The following is a 19,450-nucleotide window of genomic DNA, read 5'->3' as shown; positions in this document are numbered from 1 at the left end:
AGCAAAGCTATTTTGGAGGAAGTAGATAGAAGATTAAGACAATGTGAAAACTTTTTAGGACTTTATTTTGTACCTAAAATGGGTAATGAAGTTGCAGATATATTAGCCAAAGAAGCAAGACATTTTCCCGATATTTTTATTTTGATGTCATCCCTCCTTCATGTATAAATCTTAAACTGTTAGTAGATAAATTAAATATTAGGAGAAGAGACTCTAACTCACTGGTATTAAATGGTTTTACTCGTGATGTAATTCAGGCCTCTACCTCTCCTTAGTTTTTAAATGAAATCTTATTTACCAAAAGAAAAAAGTGCTTATGTAAGAGGATTTTCTAAAGTATAAGTGACAATTTCACCTTTTCCATCAACAAAAAAAATCATCGAGATTCGAGACATTTACTTATGCTAGATATTATATTGAAATTGCTTATATAAATATATGAAGAAAAAAATCATCACTTTGTATGCACAAATCCCAAAAATATGATTTAAACAAGTAAGTACGAAAATTCCTAACTAACTACAAAAAAAAAAAAACATCCAAAACACCGCACTGACAGAACACCAAATCAAAAGCGGGACTCCCTGTTTTCCCCTCAAGGGATTGGCCCTCCTTGATGTATCTATGCGGTTTTGGGATGGTTCAAAAGAACGGTCTGCCAGAACCACCCAAGCAAATATGAATGAAGCATAATAAATAAATCCAAATATTTCTTTTTCTATTCTGGCCCTACTTTTAGAATCTCCTTAGAGCTTTCTCGATCGTTTTTTGTTACGTCGATTATATAGCATTTTGATTTAAGGTGATTCTCTACTTTTATTAAAATTAGGATTATATGCAGAAGTAGGCCTGGTCTGGACCCTCACTTTCATTTCTAGGCCACTTTTTTTATTTCTTGCAAAACTAGGCAAGTTAAACGGATTCCATCCACTTTAACCATCTCGGTCAATTTATCGCGTTGACTTGTCAATATCTCGCCAAAATATCATATAGGGAGATCTCATACATGTGGTAAGATTACTGAAATGTCCTTCACACGTGTGTATCGGCCACGTGTTCGATCTCATTCATTCTTCTTCTTCTTCTTCTTTGTTTTCTTCTCCTTCCGTTTTCTTTCTTCTGCTCAAATTAGTGAAGAGAGGATTTGGAATTAAATTAGGGTTTCACTGAAAAGATTTGTAGGAAGAAATTGATGATGGTTCTGAAATTGATTGAACATGGGAATTCGAGAAAAAGGATTTGATAGAAATTGAGAAGCAAAATAGATTAAGGTTCAGTTTGTGAAGAAAGTATTGATGGTGTTTGGCAGTGATGGTTTTGATAATTGAAGACTACGGTTGAATTCGAACTAAAATTGGGTTCTTGGAGCTGGTTTTGAATAATTCTGCTGGTGTTGATTGTTCGAATTGGAGATGGATTGACAAAATATGAAGTTAGGGTTTGGATTGAGAAGCTGAGCAGTAAATGAAGAACTGGGTACTGTTGATTTGGTGGATACCGTTGGGATTGAATGGAAGAAATTGAAGTTCTGTGTGTGTGATTCAATGTCAGGTCAATCGAAGAAGGAGAAGATACTGTTAATGTGGATTAAGAGGAATCTAATGCTTCTACTCATTGCAGTGTGACATGAACTGAAGTTTAGAGATTTGCAGGTGGTGATTTCAGTTGAGGTTAATGGTTTGGTTGCAGCTGCAATTGAGTGCCAGATGGTTTGTTGGTGGTATATGAATTGCGAGAAAGATGTCACTGTTGTTGGAAATGAGCTGAGATGCTGGTGATGTATGCTGTGGTGGTCATGTGTTGAGTTGCAATGAAGCTGAGAAAATAGCATTTGGGTTGTTGTGCTCCAAGGATTGGTGGTGCTGATGTTGCCAAGGGTGAACTCAGAGAAGGTTTAGGTGATGCCTGAGGTTGCAGTTGATCTAGGAGATGCAGGGATTTGAGTTTGGCAGAAAGGGGATAGTGTTGGTTGGCCTAGAGAGGAGCAGAAAAGTAGAATTGGAGCAGTAAGGTGTTGTGTTTGGTACACAAGAAGGTGGTTGATATTTTTGGTGCTGTGATTTGCTCAAAAGAAGATGGGTTTGCAGTGCTCTTGAGGTGTTGATGATTCTGGCAGTCGATTGAGCTGGTGGATTTGAAGATATGGTGGTGGCAGTCCTGGTGGTCATCAAGTTACTCAAGGGAGGTGAATTTGTGACAGTGCATTAAGATGTCTGGAGTTGCAGTGCAGGTGTATGCTGAGCTTAATTAGAACCTGAGAACAAGATGGAAGAAGTGAAGTTCAGGCAGTTGGAGTTGCTGCTACAGAAGGTTGTGTATGAACTTTTGCAAGTGGATGGAGCTAAGTAGATGCATTACAGAGAAGGATGGAGCTGTTATAAAGTATTGGTTGTGGCAGTGATGGTTGAAACTGTTACAAGAGGAGTTGTGATTGCAATCTGGTGGTTCTCAAGTGGATTGATAGTGGCTCGAGGTGAAGCTGAGTGCTTGGTGTAGTGTTGGCTTCCCTGGTGGTACAAGAAGAAGCTGTCTGAGCTACGGCTGAAGTTGCGGGTGCATATACAGTTGGAGTTAACTAGCACTGATGAATGGATTTGTGAATGCTTGTACTGCCTGGGAATGTGATGAAATTGCAGTGCAGCTGAGAATTACAAGATTAGCTGGTGGAATAAGAGATGAAGCTACAAAATGGCAGTGGTAGCTGCAAGATGGAAGAAATGTTGAGCAGTATGGGTTCAAGAAGCTACTGCAATGAAAATAAGGGATTAGTGGTGTTGTTGTGAATGAGGTGGCTTGATCTAATAATAGAAAAGTCTTTCTCTATCCGAGCCCACGTAAGCAATCCACATGGCATATCCGAGCCCACGTGTACAGTTTTCATGTTGATTTAACTGAGTTAAATCAATGATATAACATTAAATCAGTGATACAAAGGACTTTTAGGTCTTTTTAGTTACACCTAACGGTGCTAACTTTCCATCCATCACTTTTGGTCAAAACTTGCCTAGTCTAGCAATAAATTAAAAAAGTGGCCTAGATTTGAAAAGCACCAAAAAAACAGGCCTATTTTTGTAAAAAACTCTTAAAATTAATATTAATCTCATTTACATAATATTTGATTAATACATATAATGGTAGATCCATAAGTTTTCCTGACTAATAAGAAAAATATATAAATTTGAAAAGGGTCAACTTATGATTTACCTGTAAGATACAAAATCGAGTGGGATCAACAGACCCACTGGACCCCCTCTACGTCCATCACTGAATGTATATGTTCAATCTTTTTTATTTTTTATTTATAATCAAAGGCCTTCAAAAAGGCTAATGGCCCCCCTCAACTGTTGGTGTGAACCAAGCAGGAGGCACAGACCAGTATATGGAGGATTTCTTACGTTTTGCCCATTGAACTAGCTCATGAGCAACAGAATTAGAAATTCTAGTTTGAAAGCTAAAAATACAAGTAGATAGCTTAGAAGAAAAAAAACTTAATGTATTTAAATACGGCATCCGTAGTAGGATCACCATCAAAATTCCAGAAGAGCATTGTTCCACCAATTTCTTTGCGTCGCTTTCTATGATGATATGAGTCATCTTCTGTTCCACTGCTTTCTTTAGAACTCCCCAGATAGCTCTAGCTTCCGCTTCTTTTGCAGACGATACTTCAAACACCATAGCAGCACAGAAAGAGGCTTTACTTGTGAAATCTCTCATCACATAGCCTGCACCATTATCTCCATTAATGTCATCAAAGACTCCATCTGTATTACATTTTATCCAACCAAACGATGGGGGAATCCATCTATCACTTAGAACTACAGGGGTAGTAGTAGTAACTACAGTGATAGTTTTCCTAGTGAGCAACATAGTTCTAGCTTTTTCTAAAACGGAAGAATGATTTTCAGACAAATTTTGAAAATCAGGTTGTTTCTACTAGTCCAAAGAGACCCGGTATGGAAACAAAGAGACCATGAAAATCATCGGGCAATCTGGAATTTTGGTCCAGAAGCCAAAACATAATCCAATGATGAAAAATTTTCTGAGAAAAGAAAGAAGTGTTTATGCAGAAACTGGATAAAAACCAGACCTTAGAAGCAAAAGGACACAAAACCAAAGCATGCATGATGTTTTCATGAGGATCCTTGCACATTCAACAGAGTGCATGGGCATTCTAGTGTGAAGGACAGTTCTAGCAGGTAAAGCATTTTTAGCAGCTTTCCAAAGGAATAATTGAATTCTGTAAGGAAATCTAATTTTCCAAATATGCAACCAAATATTTTTACAGGGAGAGGGTTTGATGCCTCTGAGTCCCAAGTAGGCAGATTTTGAAGAAAATTTACCATTCTTCGAAAGATCCCAAGCCCTCCTATCAGGAGTGCAAAGATGGCTTAAGGGAATAGTGACAATCTTCTTAACAGAAGCATCATCAAAGTGGGTGTTAAGTCTGGACACATTCCAGGTTCTAGTATTCTCATCAATGAAATAGTCAACTTTGATACTAGGGTCAGGTGGGACAAGAAGGTTGGGGGTTGCAGAACCCAAAGATGGTATCCATTTACCACACCAAGGGTCAATAAATTTTCCATCTCCAACATCCCAGGAAATAAAAGGATTTATCAACTCTTTTATAGCATGTAAGCACTTCCAGGTCCAAGAACATTTATCACGTTAGCATTCAGAAAATCAGTTTTAGGAAAGTATCTAGCTTTTAAAATCTTAGCTAACATGAAATCAGGGTTTTCGATAATTTTCCAGACATTCCTGGCTAACATAGCTAGATTGTTTATTCCATCCTTTCTAAATCCCAAAACACCTTCAGATTTAGGAGAGCAAAGAGTATCCCAACCCAAAAGATGAAGTTTCCTATTTTTGGGTCCAGAGTCTCTCCCCACCAGAATTTACAAAGGTGAGCATCCATCTGTCTACAAAGGTGTTTTGGGATTAAGGAAACCCCCATCTGAAATAAAGGAATGACTTGACCAATGTGTTTGACCAAAGTAGTTCTAGCATCCTGAGAAAGGAGCTTGTGTATCCAGACAGTAATTCTGGCATCCACAGCTTGGATAATACCCATATGGGTTTGGATTTTTGAATCCTGGAAAATAGTTGGAGTCCCAATATATTTATCCCCTAAATCTATGCTTTGAATATCCAGAATGTTAGCCAAAAGGGCCTTCCTATATTCAGGAATTCTTCTACTGAATAAAATACCAGATTTATCAAAATTAATTTCATGTCCAGAAGCTAGGCAGTACTTTTAAAGGTAGTCTTTTATAGCAGTGAAATTTTCTATGGTAGCAGAAGTAAACAGAAGAGAATCATCAGCAAACAGGAGATGAGACATCTTAGGGGCATTTTTACAAACTTTGATACCACTCAGGGTACCTTTCCTTTGAAGATTATCTATATAAGAGGAAAGAGCCTCAGAACAGATAATATAGAGGTATGGGGATAGAGGGTCCCCTTTCCTTAGACCTCTTTCAGGTTGGAAAAAACCAGTAGGACTACCATTTAAAAGAACAGAATAAGAGGCTGTAGAACCACATTGGTTTATGAGTTTGATCCGATTTTCCGCTTTTTTCTCAAAACTTTTTCAAGGAAAGACCACTCTAATTTATCATAAGCTTTAGACATGTCAAGTTTAATGGCGGCAGTACCCTCAATTTTGTTATTATGATTGACAGAATATATGGCTTCATTAGCTAGAAGAATATTATCTGAAATACTCCTCTTTGGTATGAAGGCACTTTGATTTTGGGGTATGATATTGTTCATAAATGGTTTTAACCTGTTAGATAGAGTTTTAGATAGGATTTTTTAAATGAAGTTACAGAGTCCTATTGGTCTATACTGGCTAACCAACTCAGCTAAGGGGACTTTAGGGATAAGAGCAATATTGGTATGGTTAAACACTTTAGTAATGTGCCCTGTTCTGAAGCAAGTTTGGGTCATATCAACAACAGCTTTTCCAAAAATATCCCAATTTTTTTGATAAAATAAGCCTGTAAAACCATCTGGTCCAGGGGCTTTTTTCCCTCCCATTTGAAAGACAACATTTTTAATTTCCTCAGTTGTAAGAGGTAGGTTTAAAGTATCATTATCATCAGCAGAGAATTTAACAGGCAAATCATTCAAAATTTCATCCTGAAAATGTTGTGGTTGAGAAGAGTAAATATTTTTTAAATAATCTATAAAAGAATTCTCAATACTATCTCTATCAGTTAGAATAGTATTAAAGGAATCCTTGATCCAACTGATAACATTTCTTTTTCTCCTGAAGAGAGTGACTCTATGGAAATAGGGTGTGTTTCTGTCACCTTCCATAAGCCATACCTCTCTAGACTTGTCTTTCCAATAGAGTTCTTCCAGAGTGTAAAGATACTCTAGTCTGGCTTTAAGTCTAGCAGTAGTACTAGTATCAGTAGGATCAGGATCTGTAAATCTAAAAACTCTTTCCTAATGGTAGATATATCAGTTTGAATATTACCAAAAGAAGATTTGTTCCAATCTCTAAGACCTTTTTTAGTACTAAGAATCTTAGCTCTTAGTTTGTAGGCTGGAGATCCTATAACATTAACAGACCAAGAATTAGCTATAATCTCCCTGCAGGTGGGATCCTCAACCCACATAGCCATGAAATGGAAAAGTCTAGGCGTACAAATATCCTCATAGTTAAAACCTATATGCATGGGGCAATGATCAGAAGAATCCCTAGGAAGGTTATTAACACAAAATTTTGGACAAAGGTCTTCAGCAATTTGGTTTATAAAGCACCTGTCTAACCTTTCAAGAATTAAATCAGGACCTTGTTGCATATTGGACCAAGTGAATCTAGGGCCAGAAAAACCAGGATCATGCAAGTTAAAAGCAGAACAGAAGTTTCTAAGATGTTCGAAATTAGAATCATTAACTTCAAGGCCCCCATTTTTATCTTCAGTTCCTAGAAGATTGTTAGAATCTCCAATGAAGAAAACATGATCATATATGGGAGCATTAGGTTGTAGGCACTGTTGTTCCTAAAAAGCAGGTCTTAAGCTACTATTAGGTTCTCCATAAAAAAAGTGAATATGACATCTTTTTGAGTGTATGATGTCAGTCGAAGTCACATAGATGCCTCTCAAGCTGGATGGGATAACATTCAGGTGAATTTCCTTCTTCCAAGCCAAAACCAGACCACCACTTCTACCCAAACTAGGGACATTGAAGGTGCAGGGGAAACCCTTATTTTTAAGTTTCCTAGCCGCCATATCTTTACCCATTTTAGTCTCAGAGAGAAAGATGATATCAGGGCTAACATTCCTACATAGCAGACTAAGTTCTTTATTTGCAGATTTTTTTCCAAGGCCTCTAATGTTCCAAGCTACTATGTTGATGTTGTTGACATCAAATTGATATTATCAGAATAAGGATTTGAGGGTATTGAGTTTACCTGAGTGATAAAATCAGATCCACCACCAAGAGAAGTACCGGTACCATCACCACTCTGAGAAGTATGTTGGGATGAATCGAGACTAGAATTAGAAGCATTGAGAAGAGATTTGTCGCGAACATCATTGTTGCTTGGGGGATTGTCAGCATATATGTTATAGTTTTCCAACGAGTTGAACATTAGTTGGGTATTGAGAGAACATGTTGAAAGGTCAATGACTGGTAAATCCCCCAATTTGGTAATTGGAGGACACAGTTGAGCATAATCAGGTTCACTAGATGTTTGTTCTTCAGGGATAACCACTATGCTTGCAAAACTAGAATTAGCTCTAGTACGTTTCCTTAAATCAGCCTGGGGTTAATTTTCCTTTTGAGATTTTCTAGAGCATCTTGTTCAGCTGAGTTAACTGATCCTCTAGTGATGATTGGTTTAGTATTTGGGATTGCAGCAGTTTTGAAACTTCTTGATGAGTTAGTGGTACGAATCGGACCACTAAGGGTTGGCTCAATACCAGAAGTAGAGGCAGCAACAGTAACATTTTGAGTGGTAACTTGTTTGAGAACAATTGATAGACCATTCTCCAACTGAGTCAAATGTTGCTGGACATGACCTACATCAAAGATCTTCAGGGTAGTGGATCTGTTAACAAAAGGGCCCATCTGAAAAGTGTTTGATAAGCTCTTCTGGATAGTGTTTTCCACTCTTTGGTCAATAGCTTCTGCTTTTCCTTTATTGCACAGTTCAATAGCTAGTGATTCAATCTGTGTTTCTGGTATTATTTCATTTTGTTGCATGATGGTATCAGTGATGGCGGCAGAAGGATCGTCTAATTTCTTGGTTGAAGGGGGCATCATTAGCTTTGAAACGGATGGGAGAACATACTTGCTGCAGGAAGCATCAATTTCTTTGATCTTCTCCTATTTTAACTTCCAAGCAGGACAGTTCTGATCTTTATGATCAAGGATGCGACAAGAGGTACAAAAATACCTTGGAACTATGATGTGTCTATATTCAATCAGGAATGGTTCACTTCTACCACTTGTAAAGAGAGGAATGCCTGTTGGTAAGGCTTTCTGCACTGGAATTCTAATGTACACTTTGACATTCTTCTTAAGGGGATGTTTACCAAAAGGATTTTGGGCTTCAATTAGTTCCCCCATACTGAGAGTGAGTTTCTGAAGATCCTCAAATTCTGTACATTCATTTAGAATATTTCACAAAATAAACCACATAATTTCTTCATCAAACGAGAGTTGATGGTTTACAGGCCATCCTTCAACTGGTACCACTTTTAACACCATAAGATAACCGCAAACAAACCAAGGCTTTTGAGAGTTGATTCTGTTGAAATCCTCTTCAGATAAGTAATGGATAAGAACTTTGTTTCGATGACCATTAAAGGTGGTAATATAAGGATGTTGAGCTAAAGTCCGGTTATTGCAGGTATAAAATCTGATGGAAGAGGTTGGAATCAAAGTTTCACAGCAAACATATCCCACCATGCACCATTTGCAATTGCTATGAGCTTCATCTAGAACAACTTTTTTTTCGATGAAAACTGGTTTGGCAAGTGTAGATGGTAGGGTTAATTTCTCAGCCATTTGAGCAGAGAGGGTTTGGATTTCTTGGTTCAAGTTTTGAGTGTTCTCTGATGAGTTTAGGATTTCCATACTATAAGAGAATTGGATATATATGTGTATGGGTTGATAGAGATCAGTATTCCAAGTAACTAATATAAAATACAGTTGTAGAGAAAAGAATCTCTGGTTGGTACTGTGTTGATATTGATTACAGAAAATATGAATGAAGGGGAGACAGGGGGGTTTGTTTGTTTATGGATTTGAACCTTAAAAAAAAGAATGAGAAATTTGTTGATTATGAACTGGAAAGAGTTCAGGAGAAATTTGGTGTAAGGTAGTTTTTGTAGTACTGCAAAACTTGCTTTTAGGGATAGAGTTAACATACGGAATGTTACTTTCGTATACTTGTTTCATAGGCACTATCAGATTTGAGATATTCACGTGAGTATTATGGATAAAAATCCATGTATGAACAAACCCAATAATACATTGTTGGGTTTTCTGAGGTAGGTTATGGTGGTCATGTATGACGTAATTTGAGATTGTTGGATATTTACTGGGTTTGTCTTTTATCTGGTAGACATTGTTATAGTGATACAAGTCGCCAAACGTGATAATGGTAGTAGAAAAATAGAAAGATAGGTAAAGAAAGAAATGGAGGGAAAAGGTTTGGTAATGAAGATGGTTTAGAGGGTATTGTTGTGGTTCAATAGGTAACACAGGTTTGGTTTTCTTGCTAGTAACCCATCTGGCAGACATGCCCCAGACCGCAATGGTGCCTCTCAACTGATGCTGCCTTCTTATAGTCTGCATAAAACACAAAAATTTAATTAGACCCCAAAACACTTTGTAAAAGTTAGATGACATACCAATACAGAACTTGAAGGCGGTTATGTGGGAAGTTAAGGGTAATGAAGAGGTTAGGTATTGATAATAGGGGTTTATAGGGTAATTATGAAGAGGAAGTTGGAATGGGTACGCATGGCTTTGAAGGGGCGTGAGTAACCAAGCGACGGGACTGATAACCAAAGGCCTTAAATGGCAGTTAATGAGAACATTTTCCCCTTTAAAAGGGTGGTTTTGGATGGAATTAGAATTACCGTTAGCAATTTTACTAGAAGAAGGAAAGATTAGGTTTAAGATCTTTAAAAATGGCAAGCTCCAGTAACACCAATCCGACCAATGCTGCAATTCCCGATCACTACCTCTCTGCCAAAACTCAAGTTTTATCATTTCGATGGATGATTTAGTGAGATTGATAGATGAGGTACAGAGTGAAATAAACATGCATACCAATGAGAATGCACAAAGACAGAGGGAAGAGGAAGAGAAGAAGAGAAGAGAGAAGGAAGAGACTGAGTCGCTCTATCAAGCATGGTTACCGCATCACTTTGCAAGGGTTGTTCGGGAGGAGGAAGAACGATCTGAGAGATATCAGAGGGGTCCAATCTATGGCAGTGCAACTGAAGAAGATTCTGAGGAAGGTTGTGATGCAGGCTTTGAGTACCCAATATAAGAAGTGAATACCAGTGAAGATGATTATGTTGCTGCTGAAGATAAGAGAAGAATGGATAAATATCTTGATTGGAATCTATGAAGACGTTTTGAATTCGAGAGAGCCAATCCCAATATATTCGCCAGAACCATGTATGAAGGGGAACCCATGGTTAAGAAGATAGATCCTGTGATAATTCACACTCAAGTTGCTCAGTCAAGTGATTCTGATAAAGAACTTCTTGGACAGTCCAGTGATGAAGATGATGATGATGATGATGATGATGAAGGGTCTTCACCAGGGGATAGTCATACATCCCCTGCTTCATCAGGCAGCAGCTGCAGTGAACGGTATGAAGAGGATGAGATAGACTAGAGTTACGATGATGAGGACTATTGATGTTCTCTTCTGGGGTATAGAGGGAAGCCAGATTTTCAGACTTTGAAAAAAGTTTGATAATGATTAACAAGTTTTTTCCAAAGTGGCTGCCTCTATACTTACTCCTCGTCTTTTGAATTTTATTACTGTTGTTGGTAAGTTTCTTACTCTTGTGGATGCTTTTTCGGACGGTTTTTTTTATGTTTTTGTTTTTATGGTAAATCTGTGAACAGGTAGTATGTTTTCTTGGATTTTTTTGGGTATGATGTATAAAAGTTATGGGGAGTGAAGGAATTTCAGGTTTGTGATGGTTCTTTAGGATAGCGGAGAATTAGGTTGAGGTAATCTGATGAACTTGAATAGTGAATGAATGTTGATGATTGTTGGTTTTTTTCTGTAAGACTGAAAACTGGGTGGGGATGAAGTGCTGAAAATGAAATTGGGAACTCTTTTTGTAATGTTCAATGAACTTATTTCTGTTTAATTCAAGGAGGTTTAAGTAATGCTTTAAGTCTTTGTTATTAAATTCAAATTTATCTTGAACTTTGTTTGAGATTCTAGTGAGAAAGAACAAAGATCTGTAGATGATGTAATTGCTAAGAAGAATAACAATGAAAAACAGGAATTGTTGATGCTTAGTAAGATTGAAACCAAAGAACAGACTTGTTGTGAGCATGAACATGAACGAGAAACTAGTTGCAAACGTCAGGATGACGTTGCAGAGCTATTTGTTTTTTATCTCCAGCAAAGTTCTCATTTGACTTGCGGCAGTTGTATTAATACATACGTTCATCTTAGGTATTACCAAGACCGTTCTCAGTTTAATTTACCTTATTAAACCCATCAGGATGAAGGTTCGCCCACAATCTCATATTTTTACCGATTTTTGTCGTGGTTGAATAAAAACATTATTTTAATGTTTCCACAAAAACGTAAATTACTTTGCAATTGCACTGGTGTGTCTAGATTATATTTTGCAATGTGTACTACCAATCCAGCAGCTCTGTAACCATCCATTGATCTTTTTGATGACCATCTACTTAAGTATTTGAGACTACTAATCACCGGTGATGGTGCGGGTTTTGGTTCTTTACAGCAGAGATTAGCTGCTTTTCCTATCAAAGATGGTGCCTTGGAATTTATACCATGGATGATACCTATACCTACTGCTACCTTGCTTCTCAGAGTCAAACAGCTTCAGTGCAAAAGATAATTCTTGGTAATTTATTCTCAACAAACAAAGGTTTTGCTTATCAGTTGGCTCTTCAGTACTTTATCCAGGTATGTGGATTACCCCCTTCTTATTGTGTCTATGATACACCCCTCCCCACCTCCACCCCCACCCCCTCCCCCCACCCACACCCCCCACCCCCATCCCCCCCCACCACCCATGCACTCCCTGACAGTCACTTTTTTGATGCAGTTAAGAAGCAAATCTCATACCAATTTTCAATGTATGCAAGAGATTCCATTTTTTGGCAGTGTATCCGTGTCAAGCATGCTCAGGATTATTTACTAGTTGTACCTATTAGAGGGATTAATCAGCGCCTGGGGCCTAAAAATTTCTGAGCTATGTTTTGCTATCTCCTTGGTATTCCAATGTTTGTTGACAATGGTTTATGCACAAGTTGTAACAGATCTATAGACATCTTTGGGGACCACGGGCTTCACTGTGCTAAAGATGTTGGAAGCAAGTTTTGACATGATCTTGTCCATGATGTTATATATGATATTTGTTATAAATCTGGTGTACTCACATGATGATAAAGACTTGAGGATTGCGGATATTCATGTTCTTTACTGGAAAAATGGTCAAGATGTTTGTATGGATGTCACTGGTGAAGGTATTCGCTCTTTTGTCCCAGGAAAGCGCACTAAATATTTAGACAAGTGTGCTTCACTTGGATATGGTCTGGGTGTCTTATCTTTCTCTACTCTAGGGGAGCTCGGTGAAGACACTTTGTGCTTTTTCAAGCGTTTGAAGCAACCAAAGAGGAGTTTTATTTTCCATTGATTAGGCATTGCTATTCAGAGAGGAGTTGGAGCCCAACTTCTTGCTAGGCTACCAACCAAAAGCTTTCTATGAATAGATATTATCTATTTGAATAATAATTTATTAAATAGAAAATTTATTTTAATATTTCTACAAAAACGTAAAAATAAATATCTGTAATATTAAATAGAGATTACAAAATTTATCTAATTGGAATTTTTTTGAAAAGATTTATACAAGGATTATAAATAAGCGTGTCCAAAATTTAATATCTAGGAAAATGTCGAGAAACTCATTCATATGGGTAAAGCAACAACAAAGAGAAGGCTTTTCAAAACACAAATTTTATCCTTCCCTGTACCTGTTTTAAAAGGTTTTTCTCATGATAGCTCCATTGTGGCTAGGATTTTCTCCACTACTTCTTTCTCAAAAACTAACATTGCACGAGTACTAAAATTCAGATGGGAAAAAAAACAATTTTTAAAACAAAGCAGATTGGTTATAACATTTTTTTGGTATCATTCTCGGAAAAAGATACCATGCACAACATACTTGCAAATGTACCTTGGCATTTGTATGGGGATGCTTTTCCAATAGCAAGATGGTTTCCGGGAATGATGATCCAAAGTAATATCTTAAAAACTATAGTTGTTTGGGTTAAACTTTTGAACCTGCAATCTTTTCACTATGATGAATTTATCATTGCTCAAATAGGAACTCATATAGGATTTGTTACCAAAATTCACCCAACTAATGCCCTACCTGATCAGGGACAAGATGTTTTTGTGAGGGTAGATATTAACATTGAAAGAAAATTGTCTAAATGTTCTAGAGTTAAGGTAGGTAACCACCCTGAGTCCATTATTACTTTCATTTATTTGGACTTACCCTACAAAGTCTGCAATTTCTGTAACCGCCTAGGCCATTTAGAAGAAATTTGCGCTATTAAATACAACCAGCAGTTAGAGGATATTTATGACGATAGCTCCGACTCAAAATCGGAGGTGGAATCGCAGAGTTGGGCATCGGGTTTTAAAGTCCTCATTAATGATCAAATCGACAATGAAACCATTTCTGATGCATCTTTTGCAGAACCTATACCACTCTTCTCACCAGACTCAGTGTTTCAACCAAACAACACCTTATTCGATACCTCTTCAAACAATTCCTCAGTTTCTATCCTGGAATTAATGGGGGAAGAAGAGTCACCAGATAGGGAGGATTCGATCTTAGGCAAACCCAAAGGTTTTGGGTTTCTCCACCTAGATATTTACCTTTCTCTTTTATCCAATATCAAGACATGTCAGATTCAGATTATAGAATCATAAACACAGGTCTCTTACAAGATGTTGTCAACCAGATCTTATCATCTCCAAACCAGGAAGACGATTTTATCCCGGTTAATGGATCCAAATTGGAGTTTGAAGATTCCATCGAACAGTACTTCACTTCTAAGGAAGCAATTTCAGAAAATAGCAATCTTCCTAAGCCGGCATTCTGTATCACTTTCTCTGATTCATTGGAATCGACTAATTCAGGAAATGATTCTATCACTGATTCGTGGATTTCAAATCACAACCCAGATTTTTCAATGAATGCTTATGGTCTCTCTGAGTCTCCGCAATTGTCTCCTTTTAGTTCTTTGGGTTCAAATGATTTCAATTCTGCAATTTTTCAAAACTCAAAAGAAAATGAATTTGAGCTATATGCACCCCAAAACCATCACAAAAATTATGATAAATGTACTAGGATTTGTACACCCACATATATACAAATCACTATGTCAACTCTTATGAGTTGAAACGGGCTTTAAGCCCGAATTCAAAAATGCCAGGTATTATACTATTAACCACTAAAAAAAAAGAATTTCTCCAGAAATTCGAGGCGTAGCTAAGTTTAAGAATTACCTCTCAGTAATTCCGGATATTTGTCTCGTATCTCAGACTCCAGCTCCCAAATTGGCTCTTCAGAACCATGATGTTGCCAGAGCACCTTCACATTTTTGATGGTTTTCCTCCGAAGAACTTGTTCCTTTGAGTCGACTACGCGCTACGGTTTTTCTTCATAAGAAACATTGTCTTTCAGTTGCAAGTCTCACTATTCGATGATGTGGGACGGATCAACATTGTATTTACGAAGCATGGATACATGGAACACATTGTGTATGTCTGCAAATTGTGTTGGTAGAGCTAGTCGATATGCTACTTCTCCAATTCGTTGAAGAATTTCAAACGGCCCAATATAGCGTGGCGCCAATTTACTTTTATTTCCAAACCTTTTAATGCCTGGTCTAGGACTAACTCTTAGAAACACATTCTCCTCAACCTGGAATTCCAATGGTCTTCTTCTTACATCTGCATAACTTTTATGGCGACTTTTTGCCGTCCTCAAACTGTCTTCGATAATCCCTATCTTCTCTGTCGTCTCTTGAACCATCTGAGGTCCTATGACACTTCTTTCACTAACCTCAGCCCAACACAACGGTGTACGACATGGTCTTCCGTACAACGCCTCATAAGGTGCCATACCGATGCTGGAATGATAACTATTGTTGTATGCGAACTCGATAAGGGGTAAGTGATCACTCCAATTACCTTTGAAGTCGATCGCACATGCTCGTAACACATCCTCTAAAATTTGAATCTCGCTCGGACTGACCATCAGTCTGAGGGTGGTAAGCAGTACTCATATTCAATCCTGATCCCATTGATTTTTGAAAACTCCCCCAAAACTTGGACGTAAAAAGATGACCTCTGTCGGAAACGATCGATAGTGGAATTCCATGAAACCTAACTATCTCCTTGATGTACAAGTTACATAAAATGGGAACAGTATCCGTCTGTTTAACTGGAAGAAAATGTGCCGATTTAGTGAGACGATCGATGATCACACATACGCCATCCTTTCCATGCTGGGTCTTAGGTAATCCTCTGACAAAATCCATGGCAATGAAATCCCATTTCCACTCAGCTATTGATAAAGGTTGAAGAGGTCCCGCTGGTCGCTGGTGTTCAGCCTTCACTTGCTGACAAGTAAGACACCTGGAGACAAACAATGCAACATCTCTTTTCATACCCTTCCACCAGAACTGGCACTTCAAATCTTGATACATTTTTGTGCTTCCCGGATGAAGTGTCAATATAGACTTATGAGCCATGGTCAAAATTTTCTTTCGCAACTCTTCAACATCTGGTACACATAACCGACCTTTATAACGAATAGCCCCATTGACTCCGAATGTCCATCCTTCTTGTTGATCCGTGGTACCCATCTTCTCTTTGACTTCTTGCAAACCGTCGTCTAACGCCTGTGCCTGAATGACCTTCTCCGCAATCTCATGTACTGCAACAACATGCCAAGTATGCTCTTTCATCGTTCCACTCAATAATGAAATCATATTTTTCCACAACCTTCACCATTCTCAATAATGCCATGGATCCAAATTCCTTTCTACTGAGTGCATCCGCTACAACATTCGCCTTCCCAGGATGGTACTCCAATTTAAAATCATAATCCGTAAGAAGCTCGAGCCATCTCCTCTGTCTCATGTTCAAATCCTTCTGAGTGGAGATGTACTTTAGACTTTTGTGGTCCGAAAATACCATAAAGTTTTCTCCATAAAGATAAGGTCTCCAAAGCTTTAGCACAAACACCACGGCTGCTAATTCCAGATCATGCATTGGGTAATTCTTTTCATGTTTCTTTAACTGTCGAGAAGCATAAGCTACCACTCTCCCTTTCTGCATAAGAACTCCACCCAAACCACTTCCTGAAGCATCACAATAAACATCATAACCTAATCCTGGTTCCGGAGTAACTAAGATGGGTGTTGTAGTCAATCGTCGCTTCAGATCCTCAAATGTTTTATGACACTCAGTAGTCCACTCAAACTTCACCCCCTTTTTAGTCAAACGAGTAAGAGGAACTGCTATCTTCGATAAATTCTCAGCAAATCTTCGATAATAGCCTGCCAAACCCAAGAAGCTGCGAATCTCAAAAACACTCTTTGAGGGTTCCCATTTTGTTACGGCCGATACCTTTTCGGGATCAATAGATATACCATCCTTAGAAATAACATGTCCAAGAAATAATACTTTCTTCATCCAGAATTCACACTTACTCCTCTTTCCATATAACTTGTGCTCTCTTAGAGTTTGTAAAACCATTCTCATATGTTCCTCATGGTCTTCCTTAGTCTTGGAATAAATGAGGATGTCGTCAATGAACATTACTACAAACTTGTTCACAAAAGGTCGAAGAACCCGGTTCATCAGATCCATGAACACTGCAGGTGCATTTGTTAACCCAAACGGCATCATGAGAAATTCATAATGACCGTAATAAGTTCCAAATGCGGTTTTACGAATGTCCTCCTCTCTGACCCGCATCTGATGGTACCCAGATCGAAGGTCAATCTTTGCTAAATAACAAGCTCCCTTCAATTGGTCAAAAAGGTCATCAATTCTCGGCAAGGGGTACTTATTCTTGATTGTAACTTGGTTCAGTCGTCGATAATCGATGCACATCCTCATTGATCCATCCTTTTTGAGCACAAAGAGAACAGGAGATCTCCATGGTGACGTACTTGGTCGAATAAATCCCAGTTCTTCCAACTCATCAATTTGTTTCCTTAACTCCTTCATCTCTTTGGGTGCCATACGATATGGGTGAATCGATATTGGCATGGTTCCCGGTTGCACCTCGATCTCAAAATCAATCTCTCTCTTTGGTGGTAATCGAGGTAACGCTTCTGGAAAAACATCGGGAAAATCTCGAACTACCGGTAACTTTTCATCTACCACAATGGTATCCTCCTCTTCACTCAGGTGAGCAAGATAAGATATGTGTTCTTCGGTTTCGTCCCGCCTCTTCATCCCTTCTAAAGATGGATTTATAACTTTCCACCTTTCTCCTTGGACAGACACTCGACTTCCATCAGATGATTGGAAAGATACCTTCTTCTCAAAACATTCAAGGATAGCTTGGTTTTGTGACAACCAATTCATACCAATAATGATATCATAATCTTGGAGCCTCATCGGTATCAAGTCTATTTTCACCCTATAGTCACCAAAAGTTATTTCACAATCCTTGCAAAATTTACTAAGGGAAACTACATTTCCTAGCGGGGAAGAGACATTCAAAGTGAACCCCATGGGTACGGGTTTCAAACCAAGATAAGAAGCTAAATGTGATGATATGAACGAATGAGTAGCTCCAGAATCAAACAAAACTTTAGCACGAGAACTAAAGATCAGGAAGTTACCCTCAATCGCGGTATTTTCTGTCCTCTTCTCAACAGTAGCAATATGGTTCAGCTGCCCAGGAACATTTGATTGAAGCCTTGGATGGAAGGCTGGTATGGCTGTCGTGCTTGGAAATTCGGCCTTGGAGCATTCTGAAACTGATCTGAGTTGGAGGCCTAGGTAGTGCAGGTAAAGGACATTCCCTTACAAAGTGATCATCCTTCCCACAACGATAACACCCCGAGATTGCATTTAGTTGTCCAGGTGGCTTTGATTTAGGACAATCCCTCGCGTAGTGACCCACAACTCCACAGTGAAAACAAGGTTTTGGTGCAACGACTTTCCCAGGGTTATCTGTACGCGGACGCTTTCGATGAGTCGATGGGTCCGTCTTCTGGTTCTTCTTGGGATCTCTCGGCTCCCTTTCCTTTTGGTTCTTGATCCAATCTGCTTCTATAGCTAATGCAGTATCAAGAACTTCATCATAAGTAGTGAGGCGACATGGTACTAACTTAGCACGGATGGCAGGTTTCAGTGCATCCTGAAGTTTTCTTGCTCTTCGTAACGGCGTATTGACCAAGTTATCCCCAAAACGTTCCAATTCACTGAACTTCTTGTCCAGTTGAGAAACTGTCATGTCTCCCTGAGCTAATGTTGCAAATTCAGCACACATCTGGGCTTTGACAGTCTCAGGAAAATACTTGACAAAGAACAAAGTTTCAAACTCTGCCCAAACTGTAACATTTCGGACTCGTCTTATCGAATCCCACCAATAATCAGCAGCTCCAGTGAAAAGATACGTAGAAAAGCGGATCTTGTCATTCTCTTCCACTCTTAAGGCTAGGAACTCCTTTTGTATCCCCATTAACCACCTTTCAGCTTCAAGAGGTTCTTCAGTCCCCTTAAATTCTTTCCTTCCAACTACTTTTAAGAACTTCTCTAAGTCCACTCTACCCTGGCGTTGGGTCTCAACAACTTGTACCAGTGTTCCCAGTGTCCCAACAACTCGGTCAAGGGTAGCTTCCATGCGTTCCCTTCTATCCTCTCCTTCTTCTCCATTTGGTTGAGGACCGTTGACATCACGGCGAGGCGGCATCTTCTAAATAAAGAGAAACACGCACTAATGATAATATCTAAGTCGAAAACCTAATTTAACTAATTCACACAACATTTTATTTTATAAGGCTTTTAGTTATTTACCCCAACCCCAAACGTCCAAAAATCCGATGAAAACTAAATAATTAAATTTTCCAAATAAAATAAAAAACATAACACACTTTTCAAAAAATCATTTTGGATCAAAAGTCGCAAAAATTAATTAGAGTGCAA

The 19,450-nt window shown here is 38.4% G+C and overlaps 1 protein-coding gene across 1 annotated transcript; it reads right to left on the bottom strand.

The window, feature by feature from the left end:
- Positions 1 to 18,170: 18,170 nt before the first annotated feature.
- LOC113272705 lies at positions 18,171 to 19,217 on the bottom strand. Its single transcript, XM_026522505.1, has one exon. It carries the CDS (start codon positions 19,215 to 19,217, stop codon positions 18,171 to 18,173), a length of 1,047 nt encoding a protein of 348 aa, XP_026378290.1.
- Between the last annotated feature and the right edge of the window lie 233 nt (positions 19,218 to 19,450).

This window comes from Papaver somniferum, chromosome 4, assembly GCF_003573695.1.
Source record: "Papaver somniferum cultivar HN1 chromosome 4, ASM357369v1, whole genome shotgun sequence".
Classification (NCBI taxonomy): domain Eukaryota; kingdom Viridiplantae; phylum Streptophyta; class Magnoliopsida; order Ranunculales; family Papaveraceae; genus Papaver; species Papaver somniferum.
The sequence above is the reverse complement of the archived record's forward strand: the minus strand, read 5'-3'. Positions and strand labels throughout refer to the sequence as shown.